Here is a 22,205-nt window from a genome sequence, read left to right on the forward strand (position 1 = left end):
AACATCCCAGGATAAAGATACTAAGCACACTACACATGTACATCTATACATATCACTGTACGCATGGTGTTCAAGTCATATTGAAGTGAAACTGGCTCACAGAATGAGATCACAAGAATTAAGCTTGCTTACAATAAGACTAGCATTTGCATATACATGTATAGATAAGCAATCAAGCATACAGTACCTTCTTTGACCACACAAAACAACTTTGAGGATGAGAGTACTCAGATCACAAGTTACATTTCACTAAAAACTCGGGCGCTCTCTGTCCAAATCACAATTTTGAAATCTCATTGATAACTGTCAGGCTTTCATGTTTGTCATATATGAAGATACTGCAAATATACTGGAAGATTTAAATCCATGTAAAGTCGGTTCTGGATAAAAAAAAAAAATTGTTTCAGTCCGTACATATTGTTACAAAACCATTTCTCCCAAACACTTGGTTTTAAATTAAAATTTGTACAGTATCAGATTCTTTTATAAATAGTTTTTTTTTCAGATAACTGCAATAGCTTGGACATATTTAGTGAACAACATATTTACAACTACAAAAAGAATGAGGTTAAAACAGTAACATTTTCTCATATAGCGCTATACAAAATTTAAGTCTTGGACGACATATGATGATAACATACAGCAGCAAAATCAATTTGTTCTCCACATAAATGGAATGCTAGACTTTCTCTAAGACTAAATTTGATTGCACTTCCTCAGGTATGCATGGAGTGAAAAACTGAACAGCTATCTTATTCCCTTCAAGATCAAAACCACAAAACCAAACCAATGGCAAATATGGTCAAGCAAAATTTGATTTTCGCCCACAAAAAAAAAAAAAGCTAAATATAAAAGAACCCCAAAAGAAAAAAACATGTAGCTAAGTAATTTTACAAAAATCGGAAGCGTTCTACAAGCTAGCCTACATGAAGATAAACCAGATAAAATATTTTATCAAAAACAAAATCATTTCCCTTTTGATGCATCACCGAAAATGATCCCTCTACTAAATCAGCACCCACATTACTTCCCTTTACCCATGTAAGCAGTCTGCTCAGAGAACTTGATAAAAAAAAGAAAAAAAGAAAAAGAAAAATAAAAGTTATGTCTCCCAGTCCCCTAGAATAACAAGAAGCGCAGTACCATTTGATACCAAATCAGGGATGAAGAGTTAGCAAATTATGATTGCCGATATTATTCCACTTACACTCAAAGCAAGCCAGAAAAAAGCTCACGATCGCCTGAGTGGCAGTGTATTTAAAGGCAGAGTAAGCCTCCCGTAAACCATCACAGATACGGTCAGGCTTTTACACACAGTACAAACACCCTTTCATTTAAACACTCACCAATTGAGAACATCCTAGGTGCGCTCCGTAAAGAGCGAACAATTTTCAAAGAATTTATTTTTGCGTGGTTTATCTTACCCCTGAGCCATCGTGAACCCGTGTGATCCAGTTTTCCCCCTTTTCACAATGCAGTCGTCATAGTTAGTCATTTGAATGCGACTCGACGTGAGCTTATCTACAATAGCACGTTTTTTATGCACGAAACAACGGCTGTGGTTCACAAGAACTCTAGCGATGGCTTTTGACTGTTGAGAGGAACGGCGATTTGCACTGATAAACCGGGCCGTCGTCTGCTACGACCCTTGCGTGACCCTGCTTCCGGGCTTTTCTTTTTTTAAACTTTCACAACTTCGAATTGTTCTGATCTTGTCTTGATGAAAAACGAATTCTTTTATGATTAAAGAATGTTTGTGTAACAAGCTGTCAATTTATTATTTAGATTTTAAAAGTTAGGTCTAGCGCAAAAACGAGGCGCCATTGTTGTAGAGGAGCAAGTCCACGAAAATAAATTCTTGGAAAATGTCTCACGCTCGACAGAAAGCAGCCAGGATGTTCCCGTTCGGTGAGCGTTCAAATGGAAGTATGCTTGTACTGTATTTAGACGCTCGGGGAGCTCTGTGATGGTTTACGGGAGGCTTACTGTGCCTTTAATTTTGTTTGCAATATATGTCAAACAGAACTAAAGTCTTATTCACAACCCTTGCTCTTTCCCTGCAGGTGATCTCGAAACGCACACTCCAGCAACAGGCACATGCTCATAATAACACCTGCACCTGAAACTCACTGTCCTCAGACTTTCACTTGGAAGTTCTGAGATTTAACAGCATTTACTGGGGGTAAGGGTGGTTTGTGCACAAAGGCTTATAATTATATACACACGAAGTGTAACCAAAAAACCCACCCCAAAACACAACCTGGCAGAGGACGCTTCTCGAAAGTTAACCACAATGACACTCATGTACGTATGAACAAATTCATCTCACAGTGTGCTTCTTTTTCACCTCGAAATTATTTCTGCAACTTCATTTATGGCCACTGACTTGAGGATTGTCAATACGTGAACCCTGTTATGCTATGCCAGCAGTCCAAACTTTTTGCGCTGTCTACGCTTGAACCCGAAAGTTGTTCTTCTCAGTCCATTGCTACAGTTGTACATGTATCACACGATTATTATACATTTTCAAACCAACTCGTGTCACTGCGCACTGGCCAAATACACATCACAGACTCTCAATCACTTCTCCTGTAGACATAGGCATCATGTACAGCAGCAGGCATGTATATGTACACCAAGTATGTACATCATGCACAGCAGCAGGCATGTATATGTACACCAAGTATGTACATCATGTACACCATGTATGTACATCATGTACATCGGTGAGACAGCTCAGTCTGTTGTGTTTCTGTCATAGTCTTTTCTGTTGCCTTCGTCTCCAAACTAATATTACCACAGGTATGTCACTCACAGCAACCTAGTACAGAACCTGTCCTTGCCAGTCTAATTGTCACCATCTTCACGTCGCGGACAGCAACAGACACCAGTTAGACAGCTCTCAGTTTCTGACACAGCCTTCGATCCCTGTTGCCATGTATGTCCAGTCATTATTTCCTAACCTCACTCATACTGACCCAGTTCAAGACTAGCAGTACATGTACATTCTTGAAGCGACTGACGTTTTCACCACTGAGAACTTCTTCATCCGTAACAATTTTTGTCGTTTTCAGCAGAGAGGGATTAATCCATGCCTTTGATTTTCGTCACCCTGCAAGCTGTACTTTTCCTCAACAGCAATCCTGGCTATTTCACTGCCGAACTAAAAAAAGCAGTATTGCCAGTCAGGACTCCACAAACAGACCGTAGCAGCAGTCAGCCCATCAAAGTTGCAAGTCTTTGAGAAAACGATCATCGTCACTTTCACCCTGATGAGAACAGCATTCAAGCGGTCATACAAAGTCTCAAGTCTCTGAGTAAACAATCAATATTCCTTTCACCCTGACCATCTGAACAGCTATTCTAAGAGCACCACTCATCGTGTCCTGGCAGAAGAGAACAAGAGACCAAACTCCACTTTATTCAGCCCACTCGGTCAAAGAAATCACTCCAGTCCAGTCAAATCCCCATCCAGCCTATAACAGCACTCATAGGGGGATCACCGTATATCTTTGGAGAGTTCGGCCATTTCTGGTGAGCCGGGGTCGTGGGATTCGCTCTCCGGAGTATCGATGGGCTGGAATCCTGCAAGCTCGCCTCGTATCCGCTCGATCTCTTGAAAGTACTTGAGCTTCTCTGTGGTGGACATGCCCGAGACATCCGTGTCTGTGTCATCATCGGGGAACAGGGCTCGCTCCATCACTGAAACAGGAGAATGTTACTCTTAGGTCATAGCTGTGTGCTAACATGAAGTCATGCAGAAACTAGCTGACTTCTAGAGATGTTGAGATATCAATACTAACATCCATAATGACTCACATGTGAAATCCAGAACCTAAGATCACGTTTGTGAACTTGGTACAGTGAAAGAACACAAATCCAATAGACTTTTTCCACTGTACTGCAGTTACCAAATGTGTGAATATGTGCCTGGTGTGCGTGTGTGGGTGAGCATGTGTAAGTGTGTGGGTGTGCGAGGTTGTGTGTATCTGTTTGCAGGCATGCACATGTGTGTGTGTGTGTAAGTGTGTGTGTGTGTGTAAGTGTGTGTGTGTGTGTAAGTGTGTGTAAGAGAGTGTGTGTGTGTGTGTGTGTGTGTGTGTGTGTGTGTGTGTGTGCACCCGCGTGTGTGTATGTGTGCTTGTGATTGTGCATGCATGCATGTGTGTATTGTACAATTTGATGCAATGATGTCTTACTGTGCAGATGATGCTCCATCTTGCGCAGGTTTTTCAGCACACCGGCCAGCTCCTGATTGGCTGACTTCCAGGCAGGGATGTCACTCTTGGCCGGGTGACCCAGGAAATCGTCAATAGGAGATGGCGTTATGCTCACTCGGTCTTGCTCGCTGCTCAACACAGTTTACATCATCAATTTTAGTTCATGGATACACCCATATTTAATTTTTCTTGAGAAAAAGGCTTTGATAAAGAATAGGAAAAATAAATGCACTGCATGCAGTTCTTCATGACCCAAACACACACGGTATACACTCTTTCTTTCTTTCTTTCTTTATTTGGTGTTTAACGTCGTTTTCAACCATTCAAGGTTATATCGCGACGGGGTATACACTCATTAAGATCAATTAATAGATAATCAGTCAAAGACTACCAGCCTCTCTAACTCTGACCCCACACCCTCCCCTCTGTCTTCACCCAAGTTCCAACAGTATTTTACTCACATACTTTATTTTTTTACAAAGCCAAGATAAAGGCCGGAGCACAACGAGAAAAAAAATCATAAATGTGCTCCTGGGGACAAAAGAATGAAGTTCCTTAATGGCCAATACAGTCATCAATGCTTACCAGACAGACAGCTGGACTCTAACATACTCTTTTCCCCTTCACTCTTCAGAAGTTCTTGGGAAAATCATGACCTTTAATGCTTACCTAACAGACAGACAGAGCCAGACTTTTGCATTCCCTCTTGTTCTCCTTCTTCCCAGTTACTCAACAGCCAATATGGCAATCACAGCTTACCTAACAGACAGACAGACAGACATGCGAACAGACTACAGTACTTACCTGAGCTTGTTGAGAGTTTTGTCCATGGTAGTTTTTAGCTTGAGAGACAGTTGGTAGATGGACGACACAATCAGCGAATCATACGACTGAAACAAACCATGAAGTAAATGTGTAAAATTTTAGGTCTAATCACTCACATTGTTAGATATAGACATAGACAACTTCATGATCTTGAATAAATAATTTATATTCGTAAAAAAATAAATTCATTTCGAAACTGATAAAACAAACACAACTTATTCAGGTGATTGAGGATAAACACGTGGGAAAAAATTCATGGAAAAAAATGCACAATATTTCAAAGCTTCTATGCTCCTGTAAGAAAAGAAAACAAATCTGACAAAATGCAAGCAAGATGCAAAGAATTTCTACCTGAAACTGAAGCAAACAAAACTGGATCACGCTATTTCACTACATCAAGCACACTCCAAAAGTACAGACCATCAAAAAATGTCAACAGCATTCATTAGAAGGGAGGGGGGGGGGGGGGGGGGAGGTATATAAGGCATGAACAATAATCATGCTACATCTTCATGCATACAAGGGGAAGGACAAGTACTGTCAAACAGTAGAAGTATGCTCATCTTCTGCACATTTGTCACTGTTCTTCTTTATATTATGTCACAGCTCTTCACTTTTTCTCTGAAAAGTCCGTTTCAGGGCAACTGCGCTATTAGTTCAATGACAGTCTGCCTGTTAGTGATATGTACTCAGAAACAGTAATATTCACTCTTCTTTTCAACAATGTTTTCAGTACAGCTCTCTGTACACATAAAGGCACTCAACGTATCGTGTGATGAGTCTAAAGAACCATTTCTGTTTGTACCCACAGCCAGTCAACCACGTTGTTTTGCATAAACAGCTGATCCTGGTGTCAATTTTTTTCTCCGTTTACCTGCGGGCTAGTGGGCTGGGTGCGATGGGAGTCGGCCTGTGTGCGGTGCGCACTGGAGGCCGTGCTGGCTCCCGATTCATCGTACTCCACACCTCCCAACGTGCGCCGTCGTAACAAGAGGGAGGACGCGGTAGAGGGCGGGGAGTCGGGGGAGGGGGTCTGCAGCTTGGAGAGGGGAGGGGTGAAGGCTGATTTGTACAGCTTTAGACTGACGGGGTGAGAGGGGGGTTTGCTGCTGCCCACCGAAGCCTGAAGGGGGATAGAAGTAACATAACATACAGCAACCATCAGGCAAAAACATGCAGGCAGGCATGGAAGAAACAAAATCATGAGGAATTCTCAGTCAAACCTGTAAGTAATGGTCACTACTCTGCCACCTCAAAATGATCAGCTGGGATTTGAAAGCAACCATTGTTTCAGATATAATAATAATAATAATAATAATAATAATAATAATAATAATAATAAAAATAATAAGGGTATATATAGGCGCAAATCCTAAAATAGTTTTAAGCGCCTATAAATATAAATGAATAAGAGCTTTTGAATTTACTATAATACTTATTATAGGTTTAATAATTTGGCAATAATTCGTAATTATAGAAGGATGTGCAAGCAGCCCCTCATTTAAAGATTAAAAGATAATAATTGCACATGAGTTAGAAGTTGACAAGATAGACGGGCGCGGTAATTACTTACAACAGGTTTGACTGTGAACCATAAAACATACAGGTGAATGGGACAGAGAGTTACCTGCTTTCCTAGTTCATCAAACAACTTTTAAAATCATTCCTTCCGTCTATAGATCAATGATAAAGTACTAAGACTAGCACTTGATTAATTGTTCCTAGCTGCTCTGTCTATAACTAACTCAAAAGCGCTTCAATACTTAGATTGTTATATTTAAAAGTACCTTTTATTTCTACTTTTTAAAATTTAAGTATACTGTAGCTGTAGAAAATTGATCAATACAGGAAACAAAGAAAGAAATGTGCAATGCTAACAGAAATTATAAATGTGTTACAAAATAAAATGCAACTGGTGAAATAGAAAAAAACAACTATCTGCAAATTTACTTTTTACTTTCTTGGCCAACCAAAAAAAAAGAAAAAAACAAACCCACAAACTTTATCTCACTGTCATTTATACAAATTAAGCAGTCAAAGAAAAAGAAAACCCCCCCACCAATTTCACAGAGTAAAAAGCAAAACAAAACTAAATCTAACAACACACACTCCAACATCAAATGCCAATTCAAAGCCTAACGAACAAAAACGAATCTGACAACCAAAACCACCAGTGGTAGTCTCCCCTCACCTGTGACGGTGGGAATGTTCCGGCCTCGTCCTCGTCAGCACTGTGATGAAGACGATCGCTTCGCAAGGGGTTGTGGAAGGGGATGAACGCTCGCCGGAAGCTGGCCCCCGAGCAAGAGTCGGCAGCGGTGGCGGCAGAACTGAGATCTTCCACGCTGGACGGTGACTCCACACTGTACGTGTCGTGACGAACCCTCCCCGATAATTCCACATTGTTGGTGAAAGACGCAGACCTGGTCATTCGGTTCTTGTACAGACTGGGGTACTGCACTTTGGGCTTTGGCCTCGGCTCTTTGGGCTTGGCCTTGGCCTCCGCCACGGCTTTCCGTGGGTCGTACTCCTTACGTCGTTTCCAAGCCATCCTCTCGGCGGCTTTAGGGGAGTTGGAACGACTGCCGGGCTGGGACTGACTGCGACTGCTGATGCCGGTGATGGCCAGGTCTTTGTGGGCCGGGCCCGTCTTCAGCTGCGTCCTGAGGGTGCGAATGTCTCGCTCTTTCTTGGCCGTGGACACGGTGGAGGAGGCGGTGGAGCTGACTGAAGAACCACGCAAGCTGTTCCGCCGAGCCCCTTCCCCTCTTGTCGTAGAGCTCTCTCTGGGTTTACTTGGGCCGGTGCTGTTCTCTCGCGCCTTTCTGGCTATCTGTCCTCCCAGGCTGGCTTCACTGCGCCCCGTGCCGGTGCGATCAGAGTGAGGTGTGCGAGATGTTCCGTGGATGGACGATGACCTTCTTGATGACGCTGGTGATGAAGCGCTCGACCGACCGCGCGCTGCGTCCGCCACCTCTGTCCCATCGGCCCTGGCTCGCCGCAAAGCGAACGCTCGATTAGGCTTGGCAAGAGAGATGGTGCCCTTGCCGCGAGAACCTGAGCGAGTGAAACTGCTGTCCGTACGATCAGAACACGGGTCACTGAAATCAGACTGGAAGCTCTTGTCCAAGCTCTGGTCCAAGCTGTCGTCACGACTGAGAACGTCGGACACCACAGAAACGCCCGCCCCGCTTCTTGAACTCCTGTCACTCTTCACACCTGGTTTCTGTTCCGAATACGACCGCAGGAACGGTTTCCTGCTAGAGGAAGAAGTTGAAGCTATTCTGATGTTGGAGTTGTCAATGTCTTTACTGGACTTGCGCGTCATGTTTTCCCTAGGGCTGTGGTACTTGGTGGGTTTGACGTGGTCATCGTCTCCTCCGTTCACCATGGCGACCGTGCTGGAAACATCAGTGTCTGAGTCCTCATCACCATCACCTTGCGCTTTTTGACTGCGGAATCCCATCCGAGCCTCCATGGCGGCCATGACTGTCTCTGTATCCCGTAGCAACAGTTCCGTATCAATACTCCCCCTTGAACATGTGGAGCTAGTCTTCGGAGGGATGGACCCATTGTGCCCACTCTTGCTGAGATCTTGAGAGTCCCAGGGGCTGTCTCTGCGTGCAGACTCCCTGGAGGCAGCAACACCGCTGGACACCACAGAGGAAAAGTTCACTGTTCTGGAGGGAGAGTCTGCGCCATTGCGATCCAGGCCGTTCTCTAGCCGTCCCGGGACAGATCCATTCAGCGTGGAGGCAGGGCTGCTGGGGCTGTTGTCAAGGAAACGACCCGAGTGCTCGCTGCTGACGGGGCTGTTGTCGTTCAGGCCGGGGATGGACGGCAGCTTGCGGCCGGTTCCTGGTCGTTTGCGGCTCAGCCCTCCCTGCGTGCCCTTCTTGCTGCTGTCATCTGGTCAGACACGATAAAGATGTTACAAGAGAGATCTACTTCAGTACTTGTCCTTCAAAGTAAACTGAAGTCAACTGACATGATGACTTTGCAAGATACAGACTGGACTCTTCCCAGGTATTTAACTGGCAGATTTCTCCCTACCCATTTTCTTTTTACCACAACACACACTATCTACCTGCTGTACTAAGATTTCTCCACATACCCATTATGTTCTGCCTTAACACATACTCGTCACCTGACATACCAACCTTTAGATTTCAAGGCCACAGGCTCGTCTTTCTCCCTGGTTGCGGCGGTCAGTGCTTGTAGCTGGTTGATCCAGGACGGCACCTCCTCCTCCCCGCATGCCCCAGACATTGTGGTTGTCTTCTGCACACACAGATAAATACAATTCCTTCAGATAAAGTCTACACGTAAATAACATTCTTCTGGAAAGGTCAATTTACATTATCAGATACTGGTAGCTCATTTGGTAGAGCACTGGACTTGTGATCCAAAGGTCAGGGGTTCCAATCTGGGTGGGGACAGACGTGGGTCAACTTTATGTGCAGATTTTTTGCTCTGAAAAACTGATTTTCGAAATATATTTGCAAAGAACAAAAAATTATAATTTCAAGAAAACTACAGCAATATCAAATCTGGAGGTTCAGACGCCAGGTACTACATTGTTTATCTTGACCACCAAATATCAAAACATTATGCTAGAGGTGGAGTCGGGCGGGGGATGTAGCTCAGTCGGTAGCGCGCTGGATTTGTATCCAGTTGGCCGCTGTCAGCGTGAGTTCGTCCCCTAGTTCGGCGAGAGATTTATTTCTCAGAGTCAACTTTGTGTGCAGACTCTCCTCGGTGTCCGAACACCCCCGTGTGTACACGCAAGCACAAAACCAAGTGCGCACGAAAAAGATCCTGTAATCCATGTCAGAGTTCGGTGGGTTATAGAAACACGAAAATACCCAGCATGCTTCCTCCGAAATGGCGGGGTAAATTACGGTCATACACGTAAAATTCCACTCGTGCAAAAAACACGAGTGTACGTGGGAGTTTCAGCCCACGAACGCAGAAGAAGAAGAAATCTGAAGAGGTGGAGTCAATATTGTTAAAAAAAAGTGAAGGAAATTTTGACACCTTTTAAAACCTGTATTTGATTAGATTTTGTTTGTTTGTTTGCTTAACGCCCAGTCCACCACAAAGGGTGATCATTTGATTAGATAATTAATTTTCTGAACATACATTACAGTTAAAGCACTATATAACAAATTCCATGAAAAAACCCATTCAATTTCACACAGGTATACCCATTTTCATAAAGAAAATAGGCAATTACAATTATTTGTGATTTTATAACGATGTTGAAAGATCATTTGGGTAGATGTGCCCCTTTAATTAATTAACTGTCCGCCTTTGCAAAAACATTATGAGACATGAGTCCTGTTCCTTTTTCAACAACAAAAACCCACCTCACAAAAACCTACCAGGTGACAATAATAGATTATATTGTGACATAAAAACAAACTAGGGCGTTTAGAGCTTCGTAAATCTAGAGTAGGCACCTTGTTGTGTGTCGAGGTGTGACAAGAAAAATGCTGTTGGCACTTTTATAATATGCACCTTCACTCTTGTCTGCATATATTGTTTCCTCATAAAGTAGCTCATGGGCATTTTGATTCTTCACCGTTTGTCTGAAGATGTGCCCCCTCCCCCCTAAAAACACACACACACCTGCACCTACTTGAAACAATAACATTCAGTAAATCAAGTTAGTTTAACAACACCCTTGCTCGGTTTATTGATTCAGGAAATTTAAGTTTGCTAATTATTTTACATCAAACCCTACAATTGTCTTAACAAGCCAGATACATTGACATCATTGTCGGCCAGAAAGAAATTTTTAGGTAGCTGCATAGAAACACATCAGGAACACAAAGACAGGGTAAGCCCCTTTCTTTGTTTGAGAAGTACAGTGGCTTCATTGTCATTTAATTCAGTGCCTACTTTATTTCTGTCCACCCTCTTTCTCTCTTTTGCCTTTGTATCGTCCTATCCCAGTGCAAACTATATTACCCATATATATGTGCTTGATCTTTGAACACTAGCTGTCATCACCGCTATCAATGTCTTGCAAGAGAAGTCACTTTCAGGAGAGTAAAGACAAGCCATCCATCATACTTATTTTTGCCCAGTGACATGAACCCATCCTTTTGGGCCAATCTGTCATCACAAGAAAAGTCCTGTGTGTCATTTTACAAAACATATTTCGCTCATTGCTGAAAATGTCAACATGTTTCTTGTGTCCATGATTTCATCACATGACCCATTGACAAAATCTCCTTCCCTGTGTTCGTGTTGGGGGAAGGGGGTGGGTCTGTGCCAAGAGAGAGAACAAAGAACAAGAACAAATCTTTAATTGTCTAAGGCCACAGCCCCTTACAATAGTGGTTAAAATAACAGCAATAGTATCTGCACAGTTATAAATTATAGTCACGCATAAAATTCAACAGAGAGAGAGAGAGAGAGAGAGAGAGAGAGAGAGAGAGGGTTTTTCGCTTGACTTAACCTTTTGCCTTGAGACTAACACCAACACCTCGCCAAGACAGTACAATCAATGCAATTTCTTAAAGCTACGTACGCCTTGTGAGGGTTCAACACAGTCTGTGTCAGTTTTCCACATGTACCTGGCGCTGCTCATGTGTGTGTGTGTGTGTGTGTGTCAGTGTGTGCGTGACTGCGTGCGTATGTGCGTGCGTGCCGCCGTGCGTGCATGCGTGGGTGTGTAAATATGTGCGTGCATGTGTGTATGTGTGTGCGTGTGTGGATGCATGCGTGCGTTAGTGCGTGTATGCACACGTACGCACATGCATGAGTGTGTGAAGTAAAGACACGGCAGAAGCCAAAGCAAAATGTCAGCCACTTGATGCAAGGGTAGACCTGCCTGACATTTACACCCCGGTAGCTCCAGGGAGATGAGCAAAGTTTCAGCGTGTGTACCCCGTCCCTTTGACAAGGCTTCTTACAAAGAGACCACATAAGCAGTAGCTTATACCTCTTCCATACATGTTTACAGGGAAAACTCCTCAGTACAGATAGTTGTGTGCATGTTGTCGGGAACCCGCACGAGCAAAACGACAGGCATCCTCAATATTGGGCATGTGCTGAGGCATCCACACAGACGGACGGACAGACAAAAAGACAGTCCAACAGACAGAATCAATCAACTTGTGACACGTCATGTAGTCAGGCACCCACCCCCGCAAAACGGACAGAGGTACACAGACACACTGACATACTCTAGAAAGCATTTGCGCACATAACCACACAGACAGACAAACGAGCACAGCCACCAAACATTATGTGCGGGAAAAAAATCACCAGTGCATTGCAAAATGGACACTTCTGACTACTTAACAAGAACACGTAGGCCCTACCTACCAAAGTACTGCAGAGAATGCAATAATTGATTCCACCGTTGAAGTCTCCGGCGTTTACAAGCTTTTTCTCATTGTGTCATACGCTACAGTCCACTGGTTTCTATAACTCCCTGGTTCTTCCCGCACTTCTTCATTCATAAAAACAACAACCTTGACTGAGCTGAAATACAGCCGTGTCAATCAAGCACTGCAGACCAAGCAACCTATGCCAAACCTCCAACACATAAACTGTCAAGTCCTCCCCGTGAAATGGTAACCAACACACAAACTACTAAACATAGAAAGTCTAACTCGTAAATCGTGTCCGGATTGTGTGCCTCAGCTCTCTAGCAAACTTCCTGTATGCTTGGCCACTTCTGTTGTATAGTTGTTTGAAATGACCAACACGTAAACTAGGAACTAACATATAAATACACGGTGAAGTTCAGCCCGTAAATCGTCTCCAGTTTGTCACTTCTCTGGACAGCGAACGTACTTCGTGGTTACTTGCTGGTCCGACGGTTCCACTTTTTCTTCTTCAAAACTATTCCAAATTTCTCTCTAGTTACTTTTCTGTCTGCTGCTTTTATACATTTCTGCCTTCAGTCTATTTACTGTCTGGTTATTTGTCTGTCTGTCTGTTCCATAGCTCTGTCTCCAGACGACCGACTGTACATTATATCTGTCAAGTTAACTTTTCTGTTTAGCAGTTGCCCATTTCTGTCTAAAACACACATTAATTGTCTTCACTTTTTTCTGTTTGGCTGTTCCAGACCAACTTACCGTCTTGTCACTTTTCTATCTTTATGTTGCCCATTTCTGTCTTCAACACACATTAATTGTCTTCACTTTTTTCTGTTTGGCTGTTCCAGACCAACTTACCGTCTTGTCACTTTTCTATCTTTATGTTGCCCATTTCTGTCTCCAGCAAACCGTTGCTCTATATGGTCATTTTACTGCATGTCTGTTTGAAATGTCTCTGGTTGTTCCAACATTCTATATCCAGCAAACTTAACTGTCTTTTTATTTTCAGTTCTGTGTATCTTTTTCACGTGTAATTGGCTGTTCCAAATATCTGTTTTGAGACAACTCACAGTCTCAGCACGGTTCTTCGGCCAAACATCGGTCTCACTCACTAACACATGTCGCAATTTATTTTATTCTCTCAACTCTTTTCCCCGTCTGACACCAAACTGATCACTGCGGTCTCTTGTCTAGCAATGCGAGGCAGGAGAGGGAAATAGAAAAAGACAGGCTGGACTGGACTGGTAGCAATTTCGATCAGTGTGTGTTGTAAGCAGCCAGCACCACTGAGTGGCCTCTATAGCCCTATAACTGCACGGCAAACAGCGGTGGGGAGCCACGACTGTAAGAAAAATGGACCATTCTTGTTTGAGGACTGTGAACGAAGAGTATACCAGAGTTTGAAGGCAATCAAATGGAAATGTACACCGTAGATTGATAGTTATGAGAGGCTTCTCGGTTCACAGCAATTGACAGCGGGACTAGATGGATTGTTTGACCTCGGCTGTACTTGGTTAAGGAGGATTTGATTTGTGCTGATTTGAAGGTGGCGTTTGTGTTCGTTCAGGTTGAGAACGTGCTATCTTAACTACCAATAACTTACATGTAACTGACATCGACTGGTGGACGTTTTGTTGAAAGGCAAATGTACAGTTTTCAGCCTTGTTACCCAGCCACTGCTGAGATTTACCCGGGCCACTTCCAGAGCCACCGCTAATTTCTCAGCCTTCTAGATCCATCGATAAGTTTTCAGCCACTTTATGTAACCACCGCAAAAACGCACGCGCACACACACTCCTCTCTCTCTCTCTCTCTCTCTCTCTCTCTCTCTCTCTCTCTCTCTCTCTTTGCCACAGTAAATACAACACCTATATAACACCTATTCTACAGCCAGGTCACACACAGGCTAATTAAGGACCTCTTTGATCCTTGCCGGTAATGACCGTCGACACTAAACACAGGTAGTTTTTGCCTGACACAGCCTATAGAGGGGAATGGGCGGGGCGGGGGGAGGGTGAGGCTTGTTGTGAACTGGCCAGCAAGTCAAGCGAGACACTGACTTGGACACCGGCGTTCCTGGCTTCTAACCAGCCGATTATGTGTTCCGGACCCCCCTGTGCCAAACAGGTAAACTCGTGTGACTCAACGCACTTGGGTGTTCTCCACCTACTCGGCTCCCTCTAATTACATGCTTTGGTTGACAGTCAAATCCACTAGACTTTTGGTGCCTTCTTTCAGAGTCAGTGGTGGTGAATGGTTGTTGGCAAGTTTAAAGAGACACTGTCATGTATCCACTTATGGAATTGCTTTTGGGGGTAAAATCACTAGTAAAGTATTGCGGAATAAGCTAAACAACCGTGTGCTGCCCTGTTGAAAGTCTGTCGGATGTCATTCAATTGAATTTACATTTTTCGTTTGAAAGTGGGACGAAGAAGTTAGCATGCTTAAGGAGACAACTATATATATTGATACACTTATTTCTCCAGTGTCAAACTCAAAGCATATAATTATGTTCCCAAATAGGCTGATACTGGTATAAGTCACAACGTTTCAACTTTGCAGACAAAACTAGCCAAACTGTTGATTTCTAAAAGCAATGGCTGCTTTTACCAATCGTTGTCATACTATATGTCGGAATAAATGTGTGTTCTCTTCATAAGACAAAGTAGAGAAAAAAGTGTACAAATCTGAACAGTTCTGATGTGGCGTACGTGATTGCTGACAGTAAAAGGACTGTACCTTCACGTTCAAACCTAATACACCTTTGGTAAATGCCTTTTTTTTTTTACTTAGTGAAGTTAGTCGCGGTAAATAGTTCTTATAACAACTTCTGTCCCTGCCCTGGTAACCCGGGGAAGCTGAACATCATTCGAGTCATTGGCACACAGCCAAGCGCAAAGTGAAGTATTGATACAGGCTTCAACGCTTCCAAAGCTAGCGGAACATCATTCGAGTCATTGGGACACAGCCAAGCGCAAAGTGAAGTATTGATACAGGCTTCAACGCTTCCAAAGCTAGCGGAACGACTCTCTTTTGTGCAAGCTTTCAATATTTTCCCCATCGTCCTTGCAAAATCACAAGAGATTCTGACTCGGAGTAACCCGAAACGCGTGTGTACCCTGAAAACTCGCACAAAAGGGATTTTTTTCTTTAAGTCTATCATTCCTGAAGAAAAACTCGAACAAAGAAACAAAACCCACAAAAACTACACTTTTTTTTTAATCTTCCATTCTAAGCAAGGTAATTCATAGGCCACAAAGAAATGTATTGGGTGTTTCACGGTGGTTGAATTTGAAGAATCTCCCGTACTCATCACACAAAAACTCGCACAAAGAAAGAAGTTTTAATCTTTCACTTTCAGCGAGCTTGTGGATGGAGCACAAAGAAATGTATTGGGCATTCCACAATGGGTGAGGCCACAGAATCATTCCTATTCAGCCAGTGACTTTATTTGAACATTATCATAGTGAATTACATACAAGCCGTACCCAAGAATGTACCACCAAGGAAAGCAAGCAAAGAATGATCAAGCCACCATATGATTACAGTAGCGTACGCTATTAGTGAGCGCGACACCATGAATTGTTTGACTTGTTTGCCTGAGAGAGAGAGAGAGAGAGAGAGAGAGAGAGAGAGAGAACGTGTGCGTGCCCGCGTGTGGTCTATCTTGGTTAAATACAAGTGTACGCACACTGAAGAATGAAGTAGGTACTTCAACACAGTATAAGGTGTCAGCCCGGCTGTTCATGTACACTGCTTTTCAAAAAAGGATCATACAAAATCATAGCGTGGGTTGTACAATGTTTAAGCAGCTTGAAAAACAGGGCATTGACGCAATACTACCTACCGACAATTTAGCTCTAAACCATGCCATCAAGTAGAACGAGATTACTCGATCAGCCGAACACACACATACCATAGCAAAACATAGACCCGAGACAAAAACCGCCTTAGTAGCACACTGAACACAGCTCCTGTGACTGAACAGAACGAAGCTGCACACAACATTGTAATTCTAACTGTGCATGTATAAGTGCATGTGTATTTCCCATATATTTTGACTTAACTCCTCACTGCGCAGATACAAATACAACGACAGTTGACAATTGGTAAGTGGGTCACCGTAATAGCAGGGTTTTACCGGCCAGTACGTGCAGATCCTCTTGGCTTTTCCCTCCACTCAACGGTAAAACCACGGCAATTATTCAGCAATCTTGTCATGCCGTGACCATCGAAACACTGGACACCGCCGGTGGGATTAAAGGGAAGTCAACGTATTTCCTCCACAAACATGCGGGAGATAAGATCGTGGAGGGTTTAGCAAGTCGCCACGAGACTGTTGACATTTACCGACTTTTCAATCATCTGTAACTCGAGCGTCTGACCCGATGGAAGCTACGCTCAAGAATGTACCAGCAAGGAAAGTAGGCAAAGAATTATAGAGCTACTTTAATTACAGTTTATCTTGACACAAATCCCGAGTACAATAACAAACACCACAGAAACGGACAATATTTTTTTTCGACATTCACTTCACTGACAGCAAACGAATGTTACGCCACTCCCGAAAGGCACGTTAGTTCTGTCACCAAGTCAAGAAAACCAAACACCACCATTTTTGCAGGCTTTAATGACAACATCAATTATGTACTCCGTAACACATTAGACCCTGTACTTACAGGTTTAGTCAATCTACAGAAACACACACACACACACACACACTTCAGTCACAAACCAATGGTTACTGGGACAAACACAGAAGGGCACAAACGGGTCTAAACGTTCACACTAAACCAGTCTCACCACTACGCGTACATAGTTAATCGATAAGCTTGTTGTAGACACAGACTCCCGTCGTAACAGGGTAACCTACTAGGGAGACTGTTATGTACTGTACATACACAGACGTGCAGGTACCATGGCAAACTTTGGAATCAGCGCTCGGCAACATGCTCTGATATTGGCCAAAGGTCCAGCCCACCTCCCCATGTATTAGCTGAGGTAAAAAAAAAAAAAAAAATACGAAATAGCCGCAGACGTTAACATTCCAAAATCAAGACTCCAAAAAATAAGACAGGACAATGAGTGGAACGTAAATAAAGTGTTTTGAATAGTATTTCATAAAATGTTCCATTCGTAAATTTATCCAGTTTCGTGACTCATAGCAAAGGCTGAAAGGTTACTCTTGCTATACTCGACTGTGTGCAGTGATACTTTGCTTGATGAACATTTCAAAGCCGTTAAAACAACTCCAACTTGCAGACAATAATGAGGGACAGACAGACAAACTGATCGACAGGCATACAGACGAGGTCAAACACGAACAGACACATTAACACCACATACGGTAATGTTACTCTGACTCGACTTCACCGATGAATGGGTGAACGAATTTATGAATGTTTAAACGACTGAAGGACGGATGAAGAGGGTTAATTAAAAGGTAAACAGAGAAAGAGCGTCTGAACACAAATTACAAACACGAATTCAAAGAGCAATCAATGTAAACTGTACGTTGCAATATTTTATTTCACATACACAAGCACAATTGACACGTTATATCATTTTCTGCTCAGAATCACACACACAAAATTAGAAAAGCAGAAAATATGCGAAAATATATTTAATTAAAATTAAGGAAGTTACCCTCTAATTTCCTCCGATAGGAAAGCACACAAATGTCCCGATATACTCACACTGTCAGCTCCGAATTTCACACCCACTTCATGAAGAGGAACCAAGACTGTCAAACCGACAGTAAGCAAAACCCCAGACACAAAGTGTTTGTTGGACAGACGAGAAGGGGAGACAGTGGACCCACCAAGGTTGTCGCCTGTAGAATTGGCAAGACCCGCACACACGCTGGCAACAGGCCATAACAACTTTGGTCACTCAGACTGACCAGACAGGCCAATCAATCATCACCCACCGCCCTTGGTGAAAGAACACTGGCTGACCAAATTGCTGTCATTCTTCACACACACCTACCACTGAAACGAGGGTCACATTAAGTTTCTGCGGACTCTCTATGTAACAGCGTAACCCAAGCTGATCCCCATCATGTACGTATTGCCTAAGGACTCTCTGTATACATATGATGATTATGTTCAGAATTATGAAGATTAGAATCGCTTGTTCCATTTAATTACCCGACATCAGTCTCTTTACTGCATTCGGTGTTTTGGGCCTGATTTCGCATAACCGTCGCTCATTGCTGCCTTGTGTTTTGAATAATTCTTTTTCTCTTCCGTCTTGATCTCCCCATCTCTCTCGAACCCGTTGAAAAGACTGTAAGTTCTTTCTGTTGCAATGGTTTCTTGTTTCTTGGACTTCAAGCCCTGTCAGTAAAGTGTGTTCAAAGCACACACTCGACCATTCTGCATTCCAGATCGTGTTAGGATTCCGTTTCCTGAAACCGTTCTGTCTGGAAAAAGCAATTGTATCAGCCCAGCGTACCGACAGACAGACACGCATGCAGGCAGACACGCCGACAGACAAAAAGACACGAAGTGACATACTATCTCACCACATACTATAACAGGCATGGTACTGAAGGAATGGCAGTTTCAGCTGAAATAAAGCCGGGGGTCCAGGGGCAGCCTGGCGGGGTCAAGGGGCAGCGCCCTTTGTGGGGGTCAGGGGGCAACGCCCCCTGAAGCTGACGACTTTTTACTAATTCAAATGTGTTTAGTGCCCTCTCCTTGAAGCTGAGAGGGATATAAGTGAAAGATAACAAGGCTTGAGTAAGAAAAAATAATAATCTCAAGTGAATGGGCGGACTTTTTAAAAAAAAAAAATTTTAATTTTTTTTTTTAGATTTTCGTTTTTGGCGGATTTCCGCCGATCGGCGGAAGAGTACCATGCCTGTAAAAAGATTTCTTCCGCACACATCATAGTTTCATACGCACCTTACATCATAGTTCCTCCATACCTCCATAAACAGACACTTCTACGACACAACGCATAATCTCCCACAAACCCTCCCATAACTTACATTAATGACCTCAAGCCTCGACATCAGCGTCACAAATACTGGTCACCAGTTCTTGACAAGGATCAAAGGACTGACCAAAGCATGAATTATGTATAAGGCTTTAACACACACACACACACACACTAACATTAACTGGTGACAAATGCGATAAGACTTACACGACTTTGCAAGCACATTGGAAAGCTTTTCCGCGTTCAGGGCTCACACGTTTTTTCGAAGAAATGCCTAGTCAGCAGAAATGTGTTTGCAAATGCCGACAGCTCGTTCGATCATTGACTGTATCCCTCTATCACGCCAATCTTATTCGGTACAAATTGAAGCAGTTTGAATTGCAAGTCTCGACGTTCCTTGGGATACATTTTTGTTGATAAACGAAAGAGGCGCAGCTGTTAGTACGCCGGGCCTTTTTCCAAGCTCGCTAAGAATCGCGAATCATACCATCTCCGTGGCTCATCAAAGAGCCGTCACAACGAAAAGGTAGTCATAATCTAAAATTCATTCTTGCTTTTTGTGTCAAGTCACCACACCAGCAAGCAAAGGCAAAGGCGTGACATTAATGCGATATCACTTCAGAAATCCAGGCCGCAGCATTAATGCGATTAGCGGCAGACCTATTCATGGTTGTCTTGCGGGTGCAGTCACATGCAAAGGTCAAAAGAGCTTTGAGCTATAACCTCACAACTTCATTCAACATAATGCTAACTGCAGTTCAAGAGGCCAACTTTGCATCCAGACTGAAGGAGGTTCGCTGGGAACTCTAAGCTAAGGTATTTCAGATCCCCCACTGATCCACATTGCTTTTGTTGACTTGAGTTTGCTATTCAGCTAATATTGTACACACTGACTCAGCAAAAATACTTCTCTGTTCAGCAGAAACAGCCTTTAACTCAGAAATAGTAGGTAAATTGTGGAATTTTAAGGTGTAATTGCAAATCCGGTGTGTTTTTTTCTCAGATTTTTGTAAGAAGAAAAAATTTGACTAAACAGCTGGGAACTCTGAGGTAAGGTATTTCAGCCTTGAACTCAGAAGATCGGTCCTAGATCTGTGACCGCTTTGTGCAGCGCATTGAACACATCGTACGCCCTACTTACCTTTTTGATTTAATTTATTTTTTAGTTTAGAATCTTGACTTTTGAAAGCTGGCATCCTATCTATTTTGTCGATTTTTTTTCTTCAGAAAATCTGAGAAAAAAAACCCCGATTTTGCAAATACACTTTAAAATTCCACAAATTAACTACTATTTCTTGTTTTTTGAGTCCTTGACTTTGTTACGTTGGTAGTCTGCATACTTAGTTTTCTCCCAGTCAGAGAGTGCGTGATAGAGTGATACAGTTAAGTCATTACCGGAGAGTGATACAGTTAAGTCATTACCGGGAAACAAATCCGAAATAGTTACACCATCTAAGCCACACACATACCCAAAAAGCTAGGTTTACACTTTCAGTCTTGAAGTCATTGTGGGAAAAAGAAGACCCTCACCTGAAGATAAAGGTGAGAGCGGGATGCTCGGCATATCAAGAGGATGAAAACACAACAAAGACAACATGTGTGAGGGATATTGTGCGTGTTGTGTCCTTGTACATGGATTGTACCTGCCTGCATGCCACAGCGGTAGGCAACTGGTACACATTTTTCACGGTCACTTCCCTGCGAAAGCGCTCGCCTGGCAAAACCGGCTCTGTAAGGTGTTTTGTCTTTGGTGCCGTAAAGCTTGTTTTACTATAATGTGGATGAATACCATGACATTCGTGAACAGCTCGTACACGCCCAATAACATAAACATACAGACGGACGGATGGAAGGACATACAGACGATAAAACGGCTGCAAACTACCCCCACCACTTCCCCTGTAAGTTTGAGTCGATCTTCTAAAGCTAAACTGTTCGATCTCGCGCACACACACACACACACACACACACACACACACACACCGTGCACGCACGCATACACACACACACACATACACACGCACGCACGCACAGGGAAACAACAAATGTTAACCTTAGTATACAGCGTTCATAAAACGAGTCAACACATTAGGTTATCAAGTTCCAGAATCACCCCGGGAGGCAACGGGTTACCTTGACCGAAATACCTTTCTGTCCAGTTTGTGATGAAAACACCGATCGACAAAGCTAAACAGGAAACCCATTTCCTACTGTCCGATCAGTATCGCAATGTCGTACCTTTCTCGCTTGTCTTTGATCTTTACCGTCACGTCGACACGCTACCTTTATCATGAAAGCCAACACGAACGACGAGGTGTTTAAACTCACCTGAGGTTTTATGGAAGGTCTAAATAGCTTTTACGGAACAATAACCCAAAGGCCATATTCAGAGTCATTGACTTCTGGGCTAATGACATTTGAGAGTATTTTGGTCAATGCGAGAATGTACAGGATAAGCAATAATTACATGAAGCCCCATTTAGATACGGAATACACGAGAGAACAAGATAATTGGTTGATTAAAATCAACATGGCCGAAGCAATGTTTTCATAAAAGAAGCGGTATTGTACGGGTACATGTAGAATATGGGTTACATGTGTTGCAGAGTGAAAGCCAGAATAGTGCGGTAGTGGTCGCGCTGAGCAGCATAACACGCTTTTCTGTATCTCTATTCGTTTTAGCTTACTGAGTTTCTTTTTAATCCAAACATATCATATCTACATGTTTTTGGAACCAGGGACCGACAAGGAATAAGATGAAATTGTTTTTAAATCGATTTCGGAAAATAATGTTAATCATAATTTTCTTATTTTTAATTTTCAGAGCTTGTTTGTAATCCAAATACAACATATGTACAGTATAGACCGGATGTAT

General features: G+C 43.0%; 1 protein-coding gene across 1 annotated transcript in view; it reads right to left on the bottom strand.

Moving 5' to 3' along the window:
* Nucleotides 1-2,010: 2,010 nt before the first annotated feature.
* The window catches only part of LOC138953563 (centrosomal protein of 170 kDa protein B-like), a 102,183-nt gene continuing 81,988 nt past the window's right edge, over nt 2,011-22,205 (bottom strand). The window contains exons 11-16 of the mRNA XM_070325407.1: nt 9,206-9,326; nt 7,237-8,954; nt 5,920-6,168; nt 5,025-5,110; nt 4,200-4,348; nt 2,011-3,702 (exon numbers count right to left, since the gene is read on the bottom strand). Of these exons, the coding sequence (XP_070181508.1) occupies nt 3,500-3,702; nt 4,200-4,348; nt 5,025-5,110; nt 5,920-6,168; nt 7,237-8,954; nt 9,206-9,326 (2,526 nt within the window). The 3' untranslated portion in view covers nt 2,011-3,499. The remainder of the gene's footprint in view (nt 3,703-4,199; nt 4,349-5,024; nt 5,111-5,919; nt 6,169-7,236; nt 8,955-9,205; nt 9,327-22,205) is intronic.

This window comes from Littorina saxatilis, linkage group LG17 (assembly GCF_037325665.1).
Source record: "Littorina saxatilis isolate snail1 linkage group LG17, US_GU_Lsax_2.0, whole genome shotgun sequence".
NCBI classification, from domain to species: domain Eukaryota; kingdom Metazoa; phylum Mollusca; class Gastropoda; order Littorinimorpha; family Littorinidae; genus Littorina; species Littorina saxatilis.